This window comes from Alosa pseudoharengus, unplaced genomic scaffold (genome assembly GCF_046254945.1).
Source record: "Alosa pseudoharengus isolate Yale_2024_CS ecotype anadromous, Long Island Sound unplaced genomic scaffold, YU_APseudo_1.1 YU_APseudo_1.1_scf_4, whole genome shotgun sequence".
Taxonomy (NCBI): domain Eukaryota; kingdom Metazoa; phylum Chordata; class Actinopteri; order Clupeiformes; family Clupeidae; genus Alosa; species Alosa pseudoharengus.
The window spans coordinates 36,848,386-36,873,687 of NW_027468774.1; the positions used below are offsets into that span (position 1 = coordinate 36,848,386).

The 25,302-nt window shown below is 46.4% G+C and overlaps 1 protein-coding gene across 1 annotated transcript in view; it reads left to right on the forward strand.

Annotated features, from left to right (window-relative positions):
• The window catches only part of cacna1ha (calcium channel, voltage-dependent, T type, alpha 1H subunit a), a 61,680-nt gene that overhangs the window by 12,708 nt on the left and 23,670 nt on the right, over positions 1-25,302 (forward strand). Inside the window, exons 6-15 of the mRNA XM_076266726.1 lie at positions 1,094-1,186; positions 1,561-2,356; positions 4,639-4,991; positions 14,027-14,178; positions 15,631-15,816; positions 16,438-16,555; positions 17,875-18,030; positions 19,176-19,266; positions 23,211-23,413; positions 24,513-24,887. Coding sequence (XP_076122841.1) covers positions 1,094-1,186; positions 1,561-2,356; positions 4,639-4,991; positions 14,027-14,178; positions 15,631-15,816; positions 16,438-16,555; positions 17,875-18,030; positions 19,176-19,266; positions 23,211-23,413; positions 24,513-24,887 — 2,523 coding nt within the window. The remainder of the gene's footprint in view (positions 1-1,093; positions 1,187-1,560; positions 2,357-4,638; positions 4,992-14,026; positions 14,179-15,630; positions 15,817-16,437; positions 16,556-17,874; positions 18,031-19,175; positions 19,267-23,210; positions 23,414-24,512; positions 24,888-25,302) is intronic.

Below are 25,302 nucleotides of genomic sequence, written 5' to 3' on the forward strand. Positions count from 1 at the left end.
TTCAGTAGGCTGTTAGACAGCGCCTGGGACTGTTTTCATGCCCATTATGGTAAAGCATGTGAACAGTGTACGTTTATTTTTTAGCACCTTCAGTCAAGCTTCAATAAAATCAGATTATTTTGGGATTTGGCTATGATGGAAAGGATTAAAATAACGGTGGGTGTTTCCTGTCCCTCTGTTATACAAGTAGCATAATAGCTGAGTGTGTACAGTCATACAGCATATTTTTTTCAGTGTTTTTCAGTGTTTTTTTTTTTCAAACACAGAGGAAAGAGGTTTTGCAGACAGGCTAAGGCCTAAAATGTATATTCATTTCACAGGTTGAACTCAGGGTATATGATTTGGCTTTGGAGACAAACACCCGACAGTGCTGCCAACAACCGAATTATTCTGGAACGTTGATTTGACTCACATGGGGTTTATTTTCAGAAGCCCAAATACCTGAGAAAGAGAATGGAGGAGCGGAAACTCCAAAGGGAGAGCAGACTCCAGTCTCCAGTACTGTGGGTTCGAGAGAGAGAGAGAGAGAGAGAGAGAGAGAGAGAGAGAATCTCTGCCCCATCCCTCTGTGGCACTCTGCCTCACTGTATTCCTATCATATTCACATCAGACGCACGGTGGGGAAAAAAATACACATCATGAAAGATCCCTCACAGTTCCCCAGATGATCACCCAAAAAAAGAGAGGGCTGGTGTTTGTGCCGTCAGCTGTCTGTGATGGTGTGTGTATGTGTGTGTGTGTGTGTGTGTGTGTGTAATGGTTTGTGTGTGTGTGTGTGTGTGTTGGGGGGTTGGGGGGCGGGGTACGGGGGTTGCAATGTTGTGCGTGCCGGAAGGCTCCTTCCGAATGCCTCTCTAACGAGTGTGTGCTTCGATACCGATCAGCAAAACTCCTGTAAATTATAGAATTACAAGAGCAGAACTGAGATAAAGGCAGCCTAATGACAGCACCTGGCAGCACTCTGGCTGGGGCTAGGTTGTTCTTCAATCTTTGTTTCATCTTGCTCTCTCTATCTCCCTCCCTCTCTCTCTTCATCTCTCTCTCTCTCCCTCTCTCTCATACTTCCTCTCTCTCTGACTTTCCCCTCTTGCAGGTGATCACTCTGGAAGGATGGGTGGACATCATGTATTATGTAATGGATGCACACTCCTTTTACAATTTTATATATTTTATACTGCTCATTATAGTAAGTACTGCCTGCATTTAAATTAAATGTATTCATTTATTCAAATGTATTTATTAAAATATATTCATAACTGCTTAGGTAGCAAGGGAAGAATGTATTACATTAGTTATCGCAAACTTTGATTGTGTTCTGGACATAGTCAGTGTTTTTGTAGAAGACTTATATGGAAGCATGCCATGTCTTTAGACATTCTTCTTACATCTTTACAACATGTTACTTTAATCTCTAACTTTTAGTCACTACTAAGTAGTTACAGTATAAGGTTGTTAACTTAATACAAAACTGTATCTTGTATTGTGTTGTTTGACATCTGTGCAAATAGTTCCAACAGTTCCAGTAGTTCCAATCCCTGCCGTTGCTCTTGCACCCTTCAGGTGGGCTCATTCTTCATGATAAACTTGTGCCTGGTTGTGATCGCAACCCAGTTCGCGGAAACGAAGCAGCGGGAGAACCAGCTGATGATGGACCAGCGGAAGCGCTACCTCTCCAACGACAGCACGCTGGCCAGCTACTCGGAGCCGGGCAGCTGCTACGAGGAGATGCTCAGGTACATCAGCCACCTGTACCGCAAGGTCAAGCGCCGGTGCCTGCGCATCTATAACAACTGGCAGAGCAAGCGCCGCAAGAAGGTCAATCCCAACAGTGACGGCTGTGCTGGCGGACTGGGTGGAGGGAGTGGTGGGGGTGGACTGGGCAGTGGCGGACTGAACGGACACGGCCGGCCGCGGGAACGCGAGTACTGGATCCGGGCCATGCGCAGTCTCATCCGTCACCACGAGCACCACCACTGCAACCTGAGCAACGGCGCCCCCTATGGGCAGCAACAGCAGCAGCAGGGAGGGCTGGAGACGTCGTCGTCGGGGACGTCAGGGGAGGCCGTGGAGATGAGCACCCTCCAATCCCTCAGCGGCGGGCGCCACTCGCAGACAGTGCCCACCGTCTACCAGGAGGGCACGTGCCTCCCCAGCCTGACCTCCCCGGGCACCACCACCAGGGCCAGCGCGCCCACACAGCGGGACAGGCTGAACGGGGGCATGAACTACCCCACCATCCTCCCCTCCTTCGTCTGCAGCTACCCGGGAAACGCACCCCAGGGCAACGCCAGAGGGGAGACCAGCACGGACTCTGCAGACCCCATGGAGAGGCTCCAGCAGATGACGGAGGAACCAAGTAAGGCCCTATTCTTCCGCTCCGTCTCTTTTCCTTTTCTCATTTCTCTTTTTTATTCTTTCTTCCTCGGCTCCTCGTATATACGTTCACCTCGTTTAGCCCCCAGGAAGACCAGGGAGCTCAAACCAGACGCCCTCTCAAGCGGCACTTTAGAGCCATGACAGAAAATCCATGCCTCAAATGTTAGAGTCATTAACAGAATCCTTATAGGGCTCTGCCAGCAACTGTTTTCCGCCACTGGCTCTGGTTAGCTGGGGAGATATTGTGGGGCTGCATTAGTGAGTGAATAATGTGCCTTTCCAGTACACTGCAGCTCTTACAGAACATAAGAACGGAATGATCTCACTCCTATGCTGGCAAGATCTGTTAAAGAAGCAATCTTCACCAAAGAAACAACGGCAAGATAAGATAAGAGGCGTCGTTACAGTAGGTTGGTGACGTTATCGGTGCTGAGGACTGATGCAGATAAAGTCAGTGAGTCCTCATCAAAAAAACATGGCACCCTGGGTCTCAGAGAGAAGTGTGGTGCGGATTGCCTCCTATCTGTTAGTACTTACATCAGCAGGCTCCGGCGGGAGGTAGTTTACCCGTCGCCCGCCATCTGCAACGGAGAAAAAAAACCACCGCTGGACTGGCCAGGTGTTTTCTCTCATCACGTCGCCTTCTTGCGCACTTAAAAGCTTGTCGGCGGTCCCTTGCTTAAAGTTAGGTGCTAAAAGGATTTCTGTCGCTGGGGTGGATAACAAATAGACACGCAGGCTAAAGTTTTCAGCTCCAGACACATTCCGGTGCCAATAGTCATTTCTGATTAAACAAGAGTCACCTCCATTTCAGCTGATTATAACTGAAGAGAAAGGGGACATGAGGAGGCGAAGGCCACCAGGAATACATTACACTGCAGAAGTGAAAGCTTGAGCCCATAGCTGTTTTGTGTATACAGTAATAATCTACAAACTGTGAAAATGTCAAACAATATAAAGGTGTTTTGTTTCATGTATTCATTCTCTGACACTTAACACTACCGTCAGCTCTTTATTAGAGCAGTAGCACAGCACCAAATGCCCTTACATAAAGGTTATCACCATACAGTTTACAACGTTCTCCATAGTTACAAATGTTCAGCCAATGAAGCAAATCAGGATTTTGATCAGCTAGATGAGGCCCCCAAACCGGTGGTGTCACATGCAACTGTAGCTCCTTATCACCACATTACAAATACACTCAATTCAAATTGGGGCTAAAAATAAAGTGTGATTACCACCCATTCCACTTGCTGTTTGATGTTGACTGAGATCGGATCCATTTCGGTCAGCAGTACGAATGAAAACAGTAGGGTGCGATGAGATTCCCCATACCCCATCTACTGCATATGTCTATATATGTCTCATAACATGCCTCCTCTACTGCTCAGTGTAATCGGTCCAATTAAGCTAATTAGTGGGAGTTAGTGCCCGTAACTCCCACTAATTAGGGCAGCCGTGGCCTACTGGTTAGCACTTCGGACCTGTAACCGGAGGGTTGCCAGTTCGAACCCCGACCAGTAGGCATGGCTGAAGTGCCCTTGAGCAAGGCACCTAACCCCTCACTGCTCCCCGAGCGCCGCTGTTGATGCAGGCAGCTCATTGCGCCGGAATTAGTGTGTGCTTCACCTCACTGTGTGTACACTGTGTGCTGTGTGTGTTTCACTAATTCACGCATTGGGATAAATGCAGAGACCAAATTTCCCTCACGGGATCAAAAGAGTATACTTATACGTATATTTCCTCAAAATAAGCCACGTAAAAAATAGACCTTTAGGTGGCCAGCCAGAGTCAGCTGTGGGTGGATGTGGAATAAATGACCAGGATGATTCAGAGCTTCTCAGCGAGAAAGGGATCAGACAGGGAGCACTTACAGCAATTCAGACTCAAGCAGACCTATAATTAATGCTTTCAACCTCTCTCTCCTCCAGAGAGACAGGTAGACCCAGGACCACCACTACAATATCGAGAGGAATTCCCTGCCTTGTATAATAAAACTACTAAAAATATCGTAGGCCTAGTACATTTTTATCTATAAACAGTTTTCCATACGAGAGTGTAGCTCGATGAATAGGGACACCAAGAAATTCCAAATGATAAAAAGTAAAAGGTATCAAAATGATGGCTTTAGTTTGCTTGCATTAATGGCTTTAGTTTGTTTGCTTTAGTGGCTCCAGCAGCATTGCATTGTTGTTGTTGTTGTTGTTGTTGATGAGGATGCTGTTGTTGATGATGCTGTTGTTGTGCTTGTCCCTGGTGCAGGTCAGCAGCGTTTGCTGCTGCAGTTGATGGGTGGCCTGGAGCCTGGCCCACTGCTCTTGCAGCTGGACAGCTGCCTGTACTGCTCCAGCGTTCTGAAGCGCATGGAGCAGGAGTACGCCGAGTCCGAGAATGCCAGGACGGATGCCGAACTCGCCGACGGGAGGCCGGGCCACCGACATCGCCACCGCCACCGGCACCCCAAGAGGATTGTGGGCCGCGGCTGCCTGGCCCAGGCGTGGGGGGACTTCCGGGGCCGGCTCAAGTCCATCGTGAACAGCAAGTACTTCAACCAGGGGATCATGATCGCCATTCTCATCAACACGCTGAGCATGGGCATCGAGTACCACGAGCAGGTGAGGCGGACTAGGTGACCCCCCGTGTGTCTCTGTTGGCTGGGCCACGGGCTGTGAGCGCTCGCTCCCTCCCTGCGCTCCCCGCATTAGAGGACGGTACAGACCAGCTGTAGCTGGGGCTGGGGCTGCGAGCAGGACAGGTTACTGTTGTTAGCAACAGGGGCATGTCTGGTTATTTTCATCCGCCGTTGGTTTGTTTGGAGCATAGCTCGCAGATAGGAGATATACAACAGAAAGAGTTTTATCTGTGAAATGACACTGCACGAACAAAGCAAACCACCACCTCCACCACCTCAGCTCTGCACCAACACCCTCCAGCCGTCTCGTCCCCCTCCACCCCCACCACCCTAGTCCCAGTCCAAACTACCCAGAGTGGAAGTAGAGACATCTGGTCCGTGTCTGTCTGGCTTTTATCTGCGTCTGAACAATGCAGCCCCCCCCCCCCCCCCACACACACACCCTCCAAAGTATTTCATTGGTGTACACAGAGGGGTTATAGCTATTTATTTTTCATTCATAAACACTCAGGGGGTAGAATGTGTTGGGCAAAAGCATCACCTTATTGGGCGAACCGTAGGCCGTGTCGCGTGTGTAAAATGCCCTGTGAAAGTGCACCATTGCTTTTGACCTGGGCTCTTGCTTTGATTTTGTGACCTGCTTTGCTTTGCTTTTGCTGGGCTAGCGGGGCCCTGGCTGTGGTCTCCATGACAGCCTGCCCTGAACCCTTTTTTTTATCCCCCTGTGTTGCTGTTGTCATTTGAGAGCCATCCGGCCTGATTTGTCGCTCACCGCAGCAGTGCCAGGCCTTGGGAGGAAAGAGGGAATAGTTGCTGATGCTGTCGGACGTCCAGTAACCTAGTTACGGGGGCGGAAATTCGCTGCAGCTGCCTGCCACGCAGGGGCGGCTCAGTGGGAGTGCTTGGTCATGAAAATGGGGGAAATGGATGGTGCATGCACGCTGGTGGTGGAGGGTGTGGCCGTGTGGGGGGCATGGCTGTGCTCGTTAACTGGAGGAAAACAGACACGTCAGGGCGGTTTGGCTGGCCAGGGGTTTGCCAGTGCGAACAGGAAAACTGTGCCGTGGTCGAATCTGCCCCTACATACATCCCGAAGCAGACAGTACATACATCTCGAAACGCAGCTTAATGCTGACTGTCGTTCTCTAAAGAGATTGTCATAGACAGCAGCTAGCTTCAAAAACCTGAAGACTTAATCTGACATATTATACCAAGGCCCTGTGAAAAACTGCTTTTAAGGAAGCCTTTGGGATAATGCTTTGTGGGTGCTTTACACCTACCTTGCCATTACCGGGGTGTCAAGTGCTTTGTTGCATGGCAGTTGCTATTAACAATGCTTTTGTAAACGGGTCAGCCATATGACGATGGTATTATCCATGCAGTAGTATTGCCTAGGGGAGCTGAAGCTCGAGTGGCCCACAATGAAAGAGATATTTTTGACTCACCAACCTTTTTTGCGTGGAGCGGCGCTCGCCTCCGCAGAGGAAGTACAGTATGAACCTTTATTTATTTATTCTTTTTTATTTTCAGATCGTGCTGTCAGCTGCTAGTGCAGGTGGAGCGGGGCGGTATCAACCTTACCACAGTCCCAAAGCTGTTTTTATTCGCCGGAGTAAATGATCAAGACAAGAGAGATAAAGAGAGAATTAGTGAAGTATTTTGTCGCATTTGTACCTTTTAGGAACATCCTCCTGCAGCCCACCATGGTAGTGCCTTTTACAGACACCAACATATAACAAGGTAAACAGTGAAGGCGAAAGAAAACTGTCAGCACTATTTTCTCAGTCTTCCTTCCCTCGGTTTGGGCGGCGGGGACTTGCTGTGGACGAGCTGTAATCTCCGAGGACAGTGGTCTCTCGTGTTGCACAGAGAAACCGAGGGGAGAGCTGTGCGGCTGGCTTAGGGTGTAATAACACGCTGTGAAGAATAGCACCTCTTCATCAAAGCTGTCCAGTGCCATGTGCGCATTACCCCACATGCTAAATCTGTTCTAATCCCCACACTGTGAGTGCTACAGCAACCCAGGCAACAAAACACAGGGCATGATTTAACATATACAGTGTGTGTGAGTGTGTGAGAGTGAGAATGTGTGCGTGTGCGTGTGTGTGTATGCACACGTGTGCGGACCTTATTTGACACAGTGAAGAGCACATGTAACCTAGGCAGTGTAGAGGGACCATTATGGGAAGCACCAGGAACTGCTATCTGTTCTTGAGAGATCATTCAAGTGAAGTTATTTCACCATAAAGGGCCGATCCCATGGCATTCTAATGGACTTAGGAAAAGAATGCTTCTGTATGTACCTAGGCCTGTGTGGCTCCTTAGCAATATAAATAAAATGTAATGTTATAATACTTGAAGTGCTTGGTGAAGTGCACTTGAATGGAGGTTTAGACCTCATAGTTAGCAGGATAAAAAAGGATATTCTGTTTCTGTTCCATCCATTGTGTGTTATTGGGTAGTAAAGAAAGAAGCAATTATTAAAGCTAGTAAAGCATGACATTATTGTCTGTTACAGACATCCATAATGGCAAAGCAACCAAGCTTCACTGCAGCATTTGGATCCAGTGCTTGGGGGGTCCTGCACACCGAGCTTCATTCTGACAGAGAACAGAGCGAAAAAACAGAACGTAAAGAGCGGCTCAGCCGAAATATCCTGAAACCTCCCTAAAAAGAGAGAGGGAGAGAGAGAGAGAGAGAGAGAGAGATAGAGAGAGAGATAGAGAGAGGAAGAGAGAGAGGGAGAGATATATATAGAGAGAGAGAGATAGAGAGAGGAAGAGAGGGAGATATATATATATAGAGAGAGAGATAGAGAGAGATAGAGAGAGAGGAAGAGAGCTGGCAGGAGTCAACATTTCTTGTGTGAGAGTGGTTGCAGGTCTGCGCTTTTACAGGGATTTTTATTTGAACATTTCAGCTCCCACATTAAATGATCTCAATGGCAACACCTCAGGGGATTGATTTTTTCTGGCACACTCATACCATGGCTAGGCTGTGGGGTCCTGCCTCGCGATCAGCACTCTGACAAAGACCACATTGATTGGAATTAGAATGTGGAATTGGGACACAACTCACTCGACCCGGCCTTTGCTAGACTGGACTGGGACACTGTGAACTTTTTTCTGCCATTGATTTGTCAGTGAGCATTACAAATTACAGACATCAGAAGTTCTTAGGTCTGCGAAATTTGTTTCAGCCATTTTTTTTGCTTCTTTACAGCGCTGTAAAGACTTGGAATGTCACCAAAGAGATACTACTGAAATTAGGTCCTAAGTGTTCAGACACAATCAAAATTCGTAGCCCTTGTATTGCTCTAAGAGACTCTATTCTGGAGTATTAATTTCGGAGGCTGTTTGACTACAGTAGAACGTTGCTTCAGGGTCTGTAATAGCACATAAATGTCTGTTGTTAAAAAGCATAAACACATTCCAGGGTTAAAATGAAGTGAGATGATAAGGGACCAATTTTAGGTCGTCATCTTAACTCCCAAAGAGAGGCCCAAGTTTTAGAGGAGTTTGCATCTAATCCAAACAGATTTGGATAATGCATTGCTTTGGGGGCATACATTCTGTCATTGCTGGTTTGGACATTCACCAGAGATTCTTCCGTAGTGTATAAAATGAAAGATTTCTGCTGACCATCTCCCTGCCGATGCACAGCATAACAAAACAACTCATAAAATAATCCTGTGGGACTAACAAAGCGGGAGTTTGCACTACCGAGGCGTGCTGGTTGTTTTTGTTGTATGTGCTGCTTGTAGAAAGACAACTCAGCGGTTCAAGTCTGACACTCTCATCGCAGGCAATCTGATAATAGGATTAGTACAAATCTGTTGAACCAAAGACTTATACAGGTGCCAAACCAATATAATACCCTTTCACTGCAACTCTTCGGAATCAGCTCCATTGCCTAGTAATACACTTTGGTACACCTCTGAAGCTCTTATCAGGATAGAAAATGGATTAGCCCTTAGGGTTACTGTACCTTTTGGATTATGATTTATACTTAATTGAGTACCACTTGGATGGGTCCATTTAAGGAGCTTTAGTTGTTTATTATTATTATTGTTGTTGTTGTTGTTGTAATCAGTTTTGTGTTATAGAGTGATTGTGGAGGGAATGAACTGGTCAGTGGTGGCGGCATGTTTTCAGCTTAGACTGGAATTCACTGTTCTTCCATTATCGGTTGATCATGCCGGACATTTCAGAGTAAATGGATACTCCTTGACTCTGCGTGTTTGTGTGCTTGTGGAGCTTCGCTGGAGGGGGTTGGTGGGGTATGTCTGCTTTGGAAAGGCATTCCACCACTGCACTGTGTACCTTCTCCCATGTCTTAGCCGCAACACATACTGTGCATAGTTGCCATGTCTCTGTGTGTGTGTGTGTGTGCATGCGTTTTCTTTCTCTCTGCCTCACTCGCCTTGGCCCTGTCTGAGGAGATCTTTATCAGGGGCGACGCCGGGTCTCCAGCATTATTTGCACTCAGCGGTGTTGCTTAAATTCTCTCCCCGGAAGCGGTGTGATTATACATGCTTCGTGGTCCGATGGCAAAATGCGTTCGCTCTCGCAGCGCGGTCTCTTTCTGCAAACACCCTCGCTTGTGTGTGATGTGTGTGTGAGGAGGATATTATTTTTCACGCAGTGGCAACAGTAGTTGCCGGGTTGCCGCGGAAGTGATTTGTGCGGTGCATTGAGGGAAAGCGCTGCATTAGGGGGGGATAGAGATTGTTTACGATATGCAGTGCATGGCTCTGAAGCTTTTAGAGGGGTTTAGGAAAGGGAAAGTTAGGCCAGTGTTTGATGAATGGGGGCATTTTATTTTGTCATTTATTTTTTTGTGGGGGGGGGGTTTTATCTGTCTTTACCTTTCTGTCTGTCTTTAGCTTTTCTCCTTCTCACTCTCAGACCCTTGTCAATGTTTTCTCTCTCTCTCTTTCTTTCTTTCTTTCTTTCTTTCTTTCTTTCTTTCTTTCATTTCTCTCTGTGCCTCCTTTTCTTTCTTAGCCCTTTTCTCCTTTTCACTGTCCCTATCCCTCTCGCTGTTCCTCCTCTGGTGTCTCAGCACTGCACCTCTCTCACTTTCTCTCTCTGTCTACCTCAAACCTCTTTTACTCTCTCCTACCCTTCCTACCCTTCTCTCTCTCTCTCTCTCTCTCTCTCTCTCTCACTTACTCCAGCATGTAGCGGAGAGTTCTGCATGGTCCACACTGCCGTTTCTGCTCCCATTGTTTTCCAATACCCCCCCTGCCCCCTCCCCTCCTCTCCACCCTCCAGTCCCCCCCCCCCCACACACACACACACAAACACACACCCCTCGGTGTCTGTCCAGCAAATAGGCCTGATGCAGCAGCGCTGGGAATTTGCAGCTTCGCACTCAGGCGGTTTGAGCCAATTAGAGGAAGTTGAAAGTGGGATTCGATTTGTGGGCTGGATAATAGGGGCAGCTTTTTTAGAGCTTGTTTGGGTGGGGAAGGGAGGAGACGGAGAGAAGAGGAGAGGAGGAGAGGAGAGAGGGGAGGGGTAGAGAGGGAGGGGTGGTGAGAGGAGGAGAGAAAGAGAGAGAGAGAGGAGGTGAGCGACATTGCGTGCAGGCCACAGGAACAGGAATATCAGAGTGGTCTTTGATTTTGGAGGGTGCAGTGATTACGCTAACCTCTAGCCAAAGCTGCTTCAGTGAGGCCTGTGTCTTTTGAGACGACGCAAAAAAGGAGCCACAGAATAGCTTTCAGATCTGGTCCTCGTTTTCTGTCTGAGAAGCTCTAAGCTCTTTGTGTGTCTCTCTCTCTTTCTCTCTCTCTCTCTCTCTGTGTGCGAGATCTGAAGCTGTCAGGTAAACACTGCGTTTGCCTGCTGTTATCCTCAAATTTCACGGTAAATTTGACTCTTTCTTCTCGCTCATCCCCCAGGCCTGATCTCGGAGTCCATTCACATCCATGATTCTCCCCATATAAAAGAGCCACAAACATGTCTCCAGTGCGTAGTTACAGTATATCCATTTGGGGAAATGCTGTTCGACTGCACGTGGGGGGGGGGGGTCCTGACCTGCTCATTTCACTCACACACATGCAGAAGACAGAGAGATTTTGACAGTAGCATTTCAGGTATCATAGGATGCAATGTGCATTTGTTGTTCAACAGTATGCTGTAATATCCTAATTCTTCCGCCTCTTACTGCATTGAATCAGAGTTTGAGAGAGAGCGAGAGAGATTGAAAACTACAGTATGATGATGTAGACATGCAGTATGTCATAATTAATTATATAACAATATTAAATCAATTCAGTGCTTTGAAAGCATACCATTTGGATTGCCAATTAGTATTAGGCTTTTGGCTCCATGTTTTTCGTAAGTGCTCTTGGCACATGTGGTCTCCTGCTTGGGAGAGTAGTATCTCTAGGGACCGCAGGGTGTGGTGACTGTCTGGGTTAAAACACGTGACTTTAATCCCATGGTGTGTGTGATGACAGAGTGGGGCAAGAGTTGAATGAGGTTAGTTAGTTAGATGCATTTGGCTGACGCGTTTATCCAAAGCGACTCACAGATACCAATTGCAGGGGCCAGTCTCCCTGGAGCATCTCAGGGTTGAGTGCCGTGCTCAAGGGAGCAACCTTAAAAGCAAGGAATCGAACCCACAACTTTTGTGGCTACTGCAGGCTAGCGAAGTTCTTTAGCCACTATACTACCACTGCCCCAGTGATGCCTACCATCATTGGGGTGGCGTTTAGTTGGAGCCCTGGGCAGCGCCCAGCCAGGCAGCCAGGATGGGTCTCAGTGCCCCCCTCTGGCAGGAAGCTGTTATTGCATAGATAATGTGCTGTGTCAATGTGGTGGATGATGGTCCCCAAAGAAAGACATCAAGTGCGTTGAAGAGGGTGTCATCCCAGCAATGGCAACGGTCACACATCTTTGGTGTTTTAATCAACCTTTAAAGTGATAACAAGAGCAATTAAAGTAACACAATGTAGGTGTTCTCCTTTTGGTCAATTTCCAACATACTGGGTACCCATTTAGCACTATGGGGTACCCAATTTGTCTAATACTGATGACAGTATTAGACATGCCATGCTTCTACCCGAGACAACAACGTTACATATTGTAATGCCACGAGGTTCAGGCACACCTCAGCAATGTCAGAGACTTTATTGTCCATATTTGAAGTCAGTGTGGCATGAAAATGAGTTTGAAGCAGTTATTTTCAAGGTAAATCAATTACATTATGTTGTTTTAACGACTGAATTTACCGCTTCCTCAAACTTAATTGCTTTTGAATGCCGTGTGGCAGAGTGCCATCTAAATAGCAGTTGGTTGACCAATTATTACCCAAAATGAGATAGTCTGGCAGGAATCCATTAAAATCTACTTTACTCTAACATTGTATTGGCTGTGACCTAACAAATGTTCCAAGGTACAGGTCACTGATTTTTCAGTCACAGCCTGTGACCACATGTAAGGATTTCCATATTGATTTGAATGGGAGTGCCAAGGAGAGGATGATGATAGGTGTCTCTGATTACTCTGCAGAGAGCCAGACAGATGCGATAGTCTTTTGAGTGCAAATGAGAAAAAAACAGTGACCTGATCTGTCTTAATATTCTGAGCACAAATGATTTCAATCAAATGCTGCAGCATGCTTCGACTTGGCTGGAAATAAGACACAGAAAGTCCTGTGACTAACTCTATCTCTGAGGTTTTGATGTTGCACAACAAAGAAACCCAAAACCCAGTATTGACTGTTTTGACCTGCGATGCGCTTCAGTCTCAGCTTCTCCTGACAGGGTTGTCCAAATATCATCGACTGCATGGTGCTCCTGAGGCAGTGTTGTTTCTCTGCTCCTTACCTCAGAAAAGACACAGAGAAAAGATGAACAGTGTTCACAAACAGAGTATTTTTATTTTCATTTTTGTCTTGTTGTGATGAATCCATTTTAATCACAGGTTTTACTGGCCAAGAAAGAGAAATTAGAAAGGATTTTGCTATTTTTTTGCAAATCAGCTATAATACTATTTTGAACTGCTTTGAATTGGTGAGATCAAAGTAATACACATAAGAGCTAGACCACAGAGGTGGTCTGTAATTTGGGCTAAATGAGATAATTGACTTACATGATTGATTTGTGTAATTGATTGCAAATTTCAGCAATGCACTCTTGACCCCTTATGACCTGGTGGCTGCCCAGAGCTGCATGTGTCTCCTTTCGAGTGTGTTTCTACATACAGTATTGATCAGTATTTGGAGCGTTTCAGGGTTGTAATTGCATGCGTTTTAACATTGCGTTACAATGCAGACTGCCACCAGAATCTGTCTAATCAGATGAGCAGACTGATCGATCCGATTTCATATTGCTTCTTGGTTCTAAATAGTGTTACCATATCAGGCACACAAAAAGTGCAGCAAATAGCTTTTCTCGGTTTTCATTGTTGTTGTTGCACAACAAAGAAACACAAAGCTCAACATTGACAGTTCAATCATCCGTCGAGCTTCAGTCTTGGGCTCTTCCTGACAGGTTGTCCGAATATCATCGTGTTGGTTTTTCCATGGCTCTATAGTCCACACCTCAAATCACACAGATGAAAAATGACTCCCAGCCACTGTTTTTTACAGAGCCAGTGGTGTTTCTGTTGTTGAAGAAGCACACAGGGTTGTGACAGGGTTGTGATGTGTGTGTGAGTGTGTGTGTTTGTGTGTGCGTGCGTGCGTGTGTGTGTGCGTGTGTGCGTCCGTCAACTGGAGGTGGCAGTGGTGGTGCCCAAGTGAAAATGAAGTGATTACGAGCGCCACTAGCTCTTGGTCCCGATGGGACAAGACATGGTTCTGACCTTCAGTGACTAATGAGCCATAGTTTGATGTGTATTTGTGTGTGTCAGTGTGTATGTGTGTGCGTGTGTATGTATGTGTTTTTGTATGTGTGAGAGCAAAAGTTTCTAAGCTTGTATGCATATATGTGTGATTGCTCACATGTGTTTGTGTATGCATTTGTGTGTTTGTGTGTGTGTGTGTGTGTGTGTGTGTGTCCAGCCTGACGAGTTGACTGACATCCTGGAGATCAGCAACATTGTGTTCACCAGCATGTTCGTCCTGGAGATGCTCTTCAAGCTGTTGGCCTTCGGGGTGTTCGGCTACATCAAGAACCCCTACAACATTTTCGATGGGATCATTGTTGTCATCAGGTGAGTGTGGTCTTGTAGCCTTCTTCATAAACGACCTTTCATGAGAACTTTATTTTAACCAGGGCTTTCAAGGGAGGCTAGATCATAGTCATTCATAGCAACACACTTGAAAATACACAAATAAACAGTTTTTCAACCGTCACTGACTTTCACGCCAAGGGGCAACTAATCAGAGAAAAAACATTTTTGTGTAATAGAGCATGACGATGCTGATGGACAGCTTCACTGACACCATTTATGTGTCTTACCTCTGGGCGCGTCTTTTTAAATCTTGTCAACCATAACAATGTGGCCGTCACTTCTGCCCTCTATCTGATAGACTTTGAATTTGTGCCCTTCAGTTTGTGTGAGTGTGTGTGTGTGTGTGTGTGTGTGTACTGTATGTGTGGGTGGGTGTGTGTGTTAGTGTTGATTTATACGTCAGTGACGACTGATGTGGTCTGACGCAGAGCACACCTGCAGGGGTGAAAGGGCCAATGGGCTCGAGGTGTGTGTGTGTGTGTGTGTGTGTGTGTGTGTATGTGCGCGTGTGTGCGCGTGTGTGCGCGTGTGTGTGCGTGTGTGTGTTTGTGCATGACATCAGCGCATCCTCCGGGTAGCCACACTGCACAGTAATCATCTGTTGTGCCAGGAAAAATAGCTGACCTTGGCTCATGGGGTGCGCTTGTGTGATAGATTCATGTGCTGGGAGCTGCTGGCAGCCGTGGTGCCATGTGTGTGTGCCCAGTAGTGTGGAGGGCAAGATGTGACGTGCCGTACGCTGACTGGTGTACTGTGCAGTGATCGTTTGGTGGCTATTAGTCTGAGCTGAATTAGGAATAATATCAATTCAGACAGTGCTATGTGGTGGAAAAGGTGGACAAGTGTAGGCTGACGTAAAACATAAAAGGATATTTCATGTTATACACATAAAATGTACATACTCAGAATACAAGTCTCTCTAAACAGAGCACGTCTCTCCAGTCATAAAACAAATACATTTAAAGATATGATTGATGAATCGCCAGCTTTAACAGCCCAGCTTACTGATCTAGCAAAATATATTTCTCTGTACCTGTAGTCAGCTTTAGCCAAATGAAATTAGATTGTGCCCATTAACCTTGAAACAGGAATAAATTCTGCCTTCCAGGAACTACCTAAATGTCTGCTGGAGCTATAATACTTTGTCTCCTCTACACCAGAGTAAGAGAGACATTATCTCAATAAAAGCATTTTTTGTGTGTGTGTGTGTGTGTGTGTGTGTGTGTGTGTGTGTGTGTGTGTCTCTGTGTGTGTGCGTGTGTGTGTATTTGTCTGTGTGTGTGTGTGTGTGTGTGTGTGTCTGTGTGTCTGTGTGTCTCTGTGTGTGTGCGTGTGTGTGTATTTGTCTGTGTGTGTGTGTGTGTGTGTGTGTGTGTGTTTATTTGTGCATGTGTGCATGTGTGCGTGTGTGTGTGTGTGTTCGATCGGTAGTGTGTGGGAGATCATCGGTCAGGCGGACGGGGGCCTGTCCGTGCTGCGGACGTTCCGGCTGCTGCGGGTCCTGAAGCTGGTGCGCTTCCTCCCAGCGCTGCGGCGGCAGCTGGTGGTCCTGATGAAGACCATGGACAACGTGGCCACCTTCTGCATGCTCCTCATGCTCTTCATCTTCACCTTCAGGTCAGCGCAACGCCGCTCTGTGTGCGTCGTCTTGTTTTTGTGTCCAATATGGTCAGCTTCCCCCATGGTCATCATTTGTGTTTTTGTCTCTGTATATTCAACAATGTCACATTCCAATCGTTCGTTTAAAGGTGTTTAAAGGTGTTCCAGGGCTTTGGTGTCTTTCTGTGTGCCTCAGTGTGTGAATGTGTGTGTGGCTGTTTGCAGAGTGTGTAACCCAAGAGAGCGATACCATCATTACCATCCTGTGGAAATAAGATAATGCGAGAGTGAACACTGTAAGACACACATGTCTTTCATTTCACTTTTAAGATGAATAAGTGTATGGCAGAGTGCTCTGACTGACTCTCCCTGGTGTGTGTGTGTGTGTGTGTGTCTGTCGTTAAGTGCAGTGAAATCCTTCCATCTGATTACCCATAAATGCCATTCTGGCTATGCAATGTGCTCTGTGATGGACATTAACCGATCTGATAATGGGCTTTCTCCAGCCAGCCAGCCTCCCTCTCTGAGGGCTAATTGTTGCTCTCAAATTGCTCTTTTGGTTGATCGCTGATTATTTTTGTTTGTTTGTTTGTTTGTTTGTTTGTTTGTTTGACTTTCTGTTGCTCTTTCCTGCCACAGTATTCTTGGAATGCATCTGTTCGGATGCAAGTTCAGCACGACCACGGAGAACGGGGACACCATTCCGGACCGGAAGAACTTTGACTCTCTGCTGTGGGCCATTGTCACTGTGTTTCAGGTCAGAACCAACGGCTAACCAGAGCTGTTCCCCAGTTGCATGTAATCTCCACGGCATGAGTGTCCCTTTGACCTCCATTATGGCTCTGTCGCGAGGGAGTGGAGCCCCTTTGGCTTAACAGGGGTTAGGGGGGGTCACTTCTGTGACTTCTGGTGATCCTTCTGGAAGCCTCTCTCAGCAGCATCTGAGAGAATATGCCCCCACAACAGGGATCCCTTCTGCTACAGTGTGTTCTCTCTCTCTGTCTCTCTCTCTCCATCTATATATCTCTATCTTCCACTCTTCCTCTCCCTCTTTCTTCATCTATCTCTCTCTTTTTCTCCCTCTTTCTCTCTCTCTCTGTCTCTGCTCAGCTTCAGGCAGTGAGGGTGTTATTCTCCTGCATGGCTTGAGTTATCGCTGTGAAACAGTGAGCTTTGGCTGCTCCACTACCTCTCCCATCTCAGGCTCACGTGGGGATGATCACCTTTAATGCACTAAATGGATTGTCCTGTAGTTCTGCGCTCAGCACTTTATCCCGCCTCTTTTACCTCTCTTTCTTCCCCTCTTTATCTTTCTCCCTCTCCCTCTCTCTCTCTCTACCCCCCCTCCTCTCTCTCTTTCTCTGTTGAGGTGCTGAACTCACACTTTATCTCCCAGCATACTGCGTTAAGTGGAATTAGTTGGGCCGCTGCAAAAGCTTTTATTTGTCTTGAGGTATTATGGAGTCAGAAGGTTAAATTTTAGGATTGAGACTTACTTTCAGGGGGAATTAGACTTTCCATACTGTGGCGCTCACATTTACACAGTTACAGTTTTACACAATTTCTTTGGAGTGACTTTTATTCAGACGGATCTCGATACTTCAGACAGGGCCTGTAGGTCCTCAGGTCCCTCTGGTGTACAGCAATAGCAACGGTTCCCATTCCAGTCAGGACCGCTCTTGTCAAGCCACAACGTCGTCATAAACATGCCGCTCACCTGTCACAAAAAGTCCCGTTGTCTTATGCCCAGCGTCTCAGACTCCAACGGTGTGTTATGCTCCGTTGTGACACGAGTCATGTTTGATCACTACCACAGGACAACAAAAGCTGTTTGTTTCCAAATATAGACTATAATCTTGTACAATTTGGCATTGCTCCATTTCATGTGGAATTGTGTTAAAGTGACTTTTCACACAGTGGAACTAGCAGCTCGAGCTAGGTAAAACCAATTGTTTTCGTTTTTTTCCGTACCGACAGTACTCGGTGACCTCAAGAAACGCAGATCTATGTGAAAAATCGCCAGATTTCTCCTTTAAGTACTGACGATGTTATTTCTTCTGCTGATTGCCTCTGTAGATTCTGACCCAGGAGGACTGGAACGTTGTGCTGTATAATGGCATGGCCTCCACCACGCCTTGGGCTGCTCTCTATTTTGTGGCCCTGATGACCTTTGGAAACTACGTGCTGTTCAATCTGCTGGTGGCCATCCTTGTGGAAGGTTTTCAAGCAGAGGTAAAGGATGACAGCAGGAAAACTATAAATATATCAATACACACATACACACAGACACAGTCACGCACACACATATGAATAATTCACATAACTACAGACATATATCATAAATGTTGAATTGCTGTTGTTTTGTTTGACGTTTTGTAATTTACTGTATATTACTTATAATGTCTCAGAACCTGAGCCCACAGATCAGATTAAGAATAAACGATTGGAGATAAAACAAAATCTACATCTAAAGAATGTTCGAATCATCAAGGAATAATGAAGCGGAAAGATGACTGAAATATATGACACCATAGAAACACTCACTGAGCCATTTTACTTCATGACCACATCTCTGCATAACTGCAGTATGTGGAATGTTAGATTCTTACATCAGCAACCTTCAGTCAGATCAGATGTGCTATTTCAGGCGTGGTAGGGAGCACTGTGCTGTGCGGTGTGTTGCTTGTCTTGTCAGGTTTGGCGTGTGCTACAACACCGTGATTGTCAGCGCTGTCTCTGGCGCGGTGATAAATGTTAGGCCACCACCTGTCGTGTTTGCTCTCTGAGCGGCGCCGACATCCGTCAGCAAACCAGCGCTCAGCAGGAAGTGGAGAATTCTCCCCCCCCCCTGATACGCACGACTCCCCTCAGCTGTGTTTGATTGGCTGGCGGTCTGGTCATGGTCTCTGGGGAGCGCAGCTGCTTTCCTGCAGGGTGTTATGGGTCAGCGCCGGTTCCCCTCCACCCACTTGTCACCCAGGAGCCTAGCATTAGAGAGGGAACCTCAGGTGCTGGAGGTGTGTGTGTGTGTGTGTGTGTGTGTGTGTGTGTGTGCGTGTGTACCACTTGTGTATGTGTGTATGTATCTGTGCATGTGTGTGTGTGTGTGTGTGTGTGTGTGTGTGTGTTTGTGTGCATGTGTGTGTGTGTCTGAGGTAAGTGCAGGATGCTTATTAATGCCACAGGGGTGTCAAGGCCAGAGAGCGTGACTGCAACTGTGTCCAAGTCTTTCAGCATTCTCGCCTGGCTGATTCTCCTCAGAATAATAACTCTATAGTTGTCTTCGTGGCCGGTCAGACGCTTCGGACTTTCCACATGGATGTGCCGTCACCCCCCAGGCATGGACTCATCTCCTGCTTGTGTTGCTGCTCTCACAGGGGGACGCCTGTGAGAAGTCCGAGGCCGACGACGAGAAGAGGTCTTCCAATTTCGAAGAGGAGGAGAGGGTGGACGAGCTACGAGACAGAGGTAAACCCACCAATCAAATCCCTCCACTTATCATCATCACCTATCCGCCCACCAGACTTTTGACCTATCAGAAGGTTCCACCTAAACACCCCTCAGCTAACACACACTTCTACATCGGTCTGCACATTCAGTGCATTATATAGACTATGCCACAGGCTGTCCTTCTCTGTCTCTCTGTCCACACACACACACACACACACACACACACACACACACACACACACACACACACACACACACACACACACACACACACACACACACGGTCTAGTACATCATATAGATTGTGCTGCAGACTCTCTCTATTTTCCTTTTCTTTTGTCTTTTTTGGTCTCCCCCCTTCTCTTCTTCTCTCTCTCTCTCTCTCTCTCTCTCTCTCTCTCACACACACACACACACACACACACACACACACACAGACACACAGACACACACACACACACAAATGGTTGAGGGGTGTTATGAAACAAGTCCCGTCTGTCTGGTACAGGTTGCTGCACAGCATGATGAGATATGTGGAGACACAGACAGGAAGATACACACAAACACACACACACACAGAAACACACACACACACACACACACACACACACACACACACACACACTCACACGCACACACACACTTACAGCCCAACACAGGCAGCACCCAACAGCCCATAGCATTAAACTAAAACTGCACACGCACATACACACACACACACACACACACACACCTCCAGCACAACAGGCAGCACCCAACAGCCCAATGTTGTAATGTGTATACTAATAGTCAGACCAGATTATATCATTATGGTCTCAGGTCATTTTGCATAATGTATTTTATCACTCAACCTGCCTACTTATAACTGCACCCCCTGGTCAGTTTACTGATGCTGATGTTAAACACTGTACTGTTTAACAACGTATGCATAGTGATTACACAAGACAGAATAATACCTTATAATTACTTTTAACGTGACAAAGCCTGTCATTGATTGCTTTAAGTAAAGTGTAAAAATGCCCACACCAGTATAAAATATCATAGGCAGGCATAAAGCAGTATAGACTAATTAAGATGTTGCATTGTGTTATGAATGTATGCACAAGTCGTTATAAAGATGACGTTATAGAGATGATAGAAAGTGTTACCCAAATGGTATAGAAATGTTGTGAAGGGTTTCTGTTGCAGAGTGATTTCAGACACGACATGAATGTGAAGTGCAGCGTGTAATGTTGTATTTGAGCAGTGAGTGGTTTAGTGTCCATCCTGAGGATTATTCCTGAGAACTACAGTAAAAAGTTTTAGGTCAACATCAGTGCGTTGATGTTTAGATAATTTCCATAAGCTGTCATCTGCTCAGCTCATTTCAACCAAACCATTAGGCTGTGGATATTCTGACACCACTGTCTTTGTAAGTGATTACTCCAGCAAAGGCTTTGAACTAGTGTCACTGTTCGAGATGAGGATGTGTAGTGATCCGTGACCTGAAGAGTGTCCTTTTTAGCTTCCCTGTGAGTGCTGATGAGGACAGATCTTTGGCCTGTCCTGTCGGCTAAGTCGGTCAGTTCTGGCCCAAAGCTGTAGTGGTGTGGGGGATGTGGCATCACATTGAATGTGTGGTTGGGTTTGTTGCTCTGGATCTGTGGATAATCAATCAAATGAATTGATTAATCGTCACTTTTGACTTTCAACAATTTGGAAAACAACATAGTCACTGTTTAACAGTTTTATTGCCGCATTGCGTTTGGCAACAATGTTTTTGTTTTGTCTTGAGTTATAAATCCAGTACCCTTTGCTTTACAGTGGTAACTGTTCTATACATTACTGTTCAATTTCAATTCAATTTAATTTACTGTTAATTATTTCAAAGTTAAGCAAATGCATGAGGTTTTCAAAATCATTGAGTAATAAATAATTGTGATTGCAATTATTGACCAAATTATTGTGATTGTGGTAAATAATTGTGATTGCAATATTTACCAAAATAACCAGGATTGTGAGTATTGCCATAATTAAGCAGCCCTAAGATGCTGTGAGTCTCTCTTGATCAGTAAATTCTCATTGATAATTTACTGATCAATATTCACAATACTGATCACTTACCCTGCTGAGTCTGGGTGCAGGTCATCTTATGTATGGGACAACATGCTGTTGTAGACATTCAGGTGTTTTACTCTTTGGAGAAACTGCAGGGTAAGGGTGCTTAAACGTGTACACCTATAAATGTCCCATAGTACTCTTACAAGAATAGGACAAGAGCACACTCACGCACACTCACTCTTACATACTCTCGCACACTCTCTCTCTCTATTCCTCTCTCTCTCTCTTTTCCTCCCTCTCTCTTTCTCTCTCTCTCTCTGTCTCTCACACACACCCACGGCTGGGTGCACACACTGCGCAGCCAGGCGGACAGTTCAGGCTGTGGAATGGCAGCCATAAAACCAAAGGAACTGGCTCCCTGAAGCCACATTGAAAGTGTGCTCTCCCACTCGCTCCACATTTGCAAAAATGACAAGCGTGAACGTCATCATGCTCACACACGTTCACTACCATTAACTTTAACTACTGCTCCTACTGCTGCTTGGCCACTCCCCCCACATAGACACAAACACACAGATAGAGATAGATAGATAGATACTTTATTGATCCCCAAGGGGAAATTAAAGGTCTCAGTAGCATACAGACATCACACACAACATGCACTTACAGCAGAAAAAGTAATATACCGGTACATATAAAAAAAGCTCCACTGTACAATAGAGACAGTAGAAGATAAACATGATACTAAAATACTAAATACTAAATATACTATATAAACTAAATCAAATATCAAATATTAACATAGTGTGCTTAAAGGTGCCATGTGTAAGAATTGAGGTAAAAATATCCAAAAAATGAGCTACACGCATCAAAAGAATGAGAAGAAATAAGGGCGATGGTGTCATTAAAAAAATGACAAGGTATAGTGCTGCAGAGATATCAACCTGAATTAGCATGCTAAATTACTAGCCACAGCCCGACAGGTGTCATAATACCAGTTTCGGCCATGGGAGGCGGTATGCAGCCAAACTGCAATACACGTGTCTCGGTTGTTACTCTAGGGTAGACCAACTCACTTTCTGGAGGTATACTGCCCCATTTTTTATGGAATGTGGAGTATGAATTGATTTTTTGGCAGACATTACACATGGCACCTTTAAGGATGATCAAGCATGACAGGGCAGGGACTGAGCCTGTAATTCATAGTGCAGCTGAGGGTGATCGCCTTCTTTGTTGTCCCTGTCAAGGGTGCCATGGTCGTGGACCCCTCAACCCTCAAAGGGTGGGGATAGTAATATGGACATATAAGAGAATAATGTATAACGTAGACAAGATCATATAACAAAACTATGTCAGTGCAAGAATAGGTTGAGGTAAAAGGGTTACAGCCATTGGTCAAGTGTTGAGTATAAGGTATTAAGCATCAAGTATGGCCACAGTCCAGGGGGGAGGGAGGGGTTGTGCAAATCTGCTAATATAGCATGTAATCAGACTATGCAGAGAAGTCACACATTCAGACACACACACTCTTTCTCTCACACACACACATACACACATGTACATATGCACACACTCTCTCTTTCTCTGTCTTTCTCTCAACCCCCCCCCCCCCCCATCACTACCATTTACTTTAACTACTGCTCCTACTGCTGCATGGTAACTCCACCCCTACACAACACACACACACACAAGCACACAAACACTCTCTCTTGCTATCTCTCTTAATGATGTCAGATCACTATGTCAGGATGTTTGCAGGCTGTTGGGTGCTGTCTTAGTTGTGCCTGGTGAGCTGGAGGTATGTTTGTGTGTGTGTGTGTGTGTGTGTGTGTGTGTGTGTGTGTGTATGCTTGTGCATGCGTGCGTACAGCAGTTTCAGTTTAATGTCACGCTCTCTGCTCCACCTCTCCCCCTCTCTGCAGAGCTGAGGATGCTGATGATGTCGGCCAATGGGCATGTGGACCCCCGAGGCTCGCTGGCGCCCCCTATCATCATGCGCACGGCTGCCACCCCTATGCCCACGCCCAAGAGCTCCCTGGGGCCCGAGTCCATGCTAGGCTTTGGGGACTCCCGTCGCGGGAGCGGGGCGTCCATTGACCCCAACACTTACGACCAGAGGTCCCTGGTATGTGGAATCATATTTGTTTATTTTTTTCATCAGTGAATAGGTCTTGATTTTGGAGGAATGGGACAAAGGGGTGTGAACCTCTTCTATATGTGATGGGATCTGGGAAGACACACCTCAAGGTGAACTCAATAATCGTTATATCAATAATCTATAATCAATAAACCTCTCTGGTGAAATTTCACCAACTTAAGGTTCTGATACCACCCTACTGTAGCAACATACCATCTTTGCAAAATCCTGGTTGTTGCTAGGATGGTGTCATAATCATAAGTTGGTGAAATTTCACCATGTGTTGGGTTTTCCCAGATCCCATCACATATATGAAATGAGATTATGGATAATGAAATATATACCAGATTATGGAATAAACTGTAAATGTAGCTTTGCTCCATGTATGTGTATGTATTAGTGCAGTTGTGCTCAGTGTATGTGAGAGGCTCTGAACATTTGAAATTCTGACTTTGATTTGGGAAATGCCACAAGGAAAAGTGATTTTCACTGTCAGATAGCCCTCAGAATCTAAAGCAGTTTATAGTTTTGTAGAGGCCGAGACCTGTGCTCTCCATGGGAGCTGAAATCTGAGGACACACTGTACAGTAGTTCCTGTGTGTGCCTCACTGGACGACTTCATGTTCAAGGGCACTCACCTGCCTATGTGATAAAGTGAAGTGCACTTTTGAAGTGGGAAAAAAATGGGGTATTTCATGTATGCTTGTGCCCTGTTCAGTCAGTTCAGTTTCAAGTGTGCTAACCAGCCTCTAACAAAACCGGAGTACACTTTTTAAGTAGTACAAAAATATTTTGTTGGCAGAGTGTAGCATGTAGAATGTTCCAGTTACTTTTGATGTGCACAACATACACCAAAATCAGGAATACTGGAACTGTATACAGAGCTTTCTTTAGACAGGCTATCCTTTAGATGCATAGTTCAGAACTGCACACAAGCTACTGTATTTGAAATTAATGACCCTTAGGACTGTCACTTGGTGTCACTGTATATCTAGGGCTACTCATGCCAGGAATTAGTCCCACACTTGTGCTCTGGCTGTGGTCTGTGTCTGTAAGTGGCTCTGCTCTCCGTCCGTCCCCCACACAGACCAGCCCTCGGCGGTCCCCGTGCCACCCTCGTGGGCCGGGCAGCAACTGGGGCAGCCGGCGGTCCAGCTGGAACAGTCTGAGCCGCGCTCCGAGCCTCAAGAGGAAGGACACGTCCGGGGAGTGCGAGTCGCTCCTCTTGGGGGAGGGCCGGGGGAGCTTCGAAGACGACGATGGGGGCGCGGGGGGTGCGGGGAGGCCAGGGACCGCCGGCGGAGGCCCCGGGTCCCTGGACTTCCCAGACATCCAGCTTGGCTCGGGCACATACCAATCGGGGGAGTATCACGACTGCAATGGGCGCGTGCTACACATCCCTCCCGGCGTCGGCTCCGACCTGACTAGGGAAGACTCCAACACCGATGAGGACCTGGAGGATGTGAGTGACGTCAGGCATATATGAACATGCATGTGTGCATACTCATACTCATAATGAACACATGATAATTACATACAAATAAATAGACCCATGTACATGCTGTACTACTAATAATATAATCAACACACACACACACACACACACACACTCTCTCTCTCTCTGCGCCATGGTCGTGTTGTCTTGGGCAGCAGTGCCGTCCTGACTAGTCCCATCCCATGAGTCGGACGGAGAGGAGAGGCATTGTCACATTGTGGTTGATATGCCATGACACACTAAGCGCAGACTTTAATAGTGTTTCCGTGCGACAGCGAGAGTGACCTCTGGTGCTGGAAGCGATGGTATCAGGGGCCACTGCACAGCACTGGAGCCTGTGGTGGCGCTTGAGTTCAGAGAGCTGTGCAGTGGAGTGGGTGAA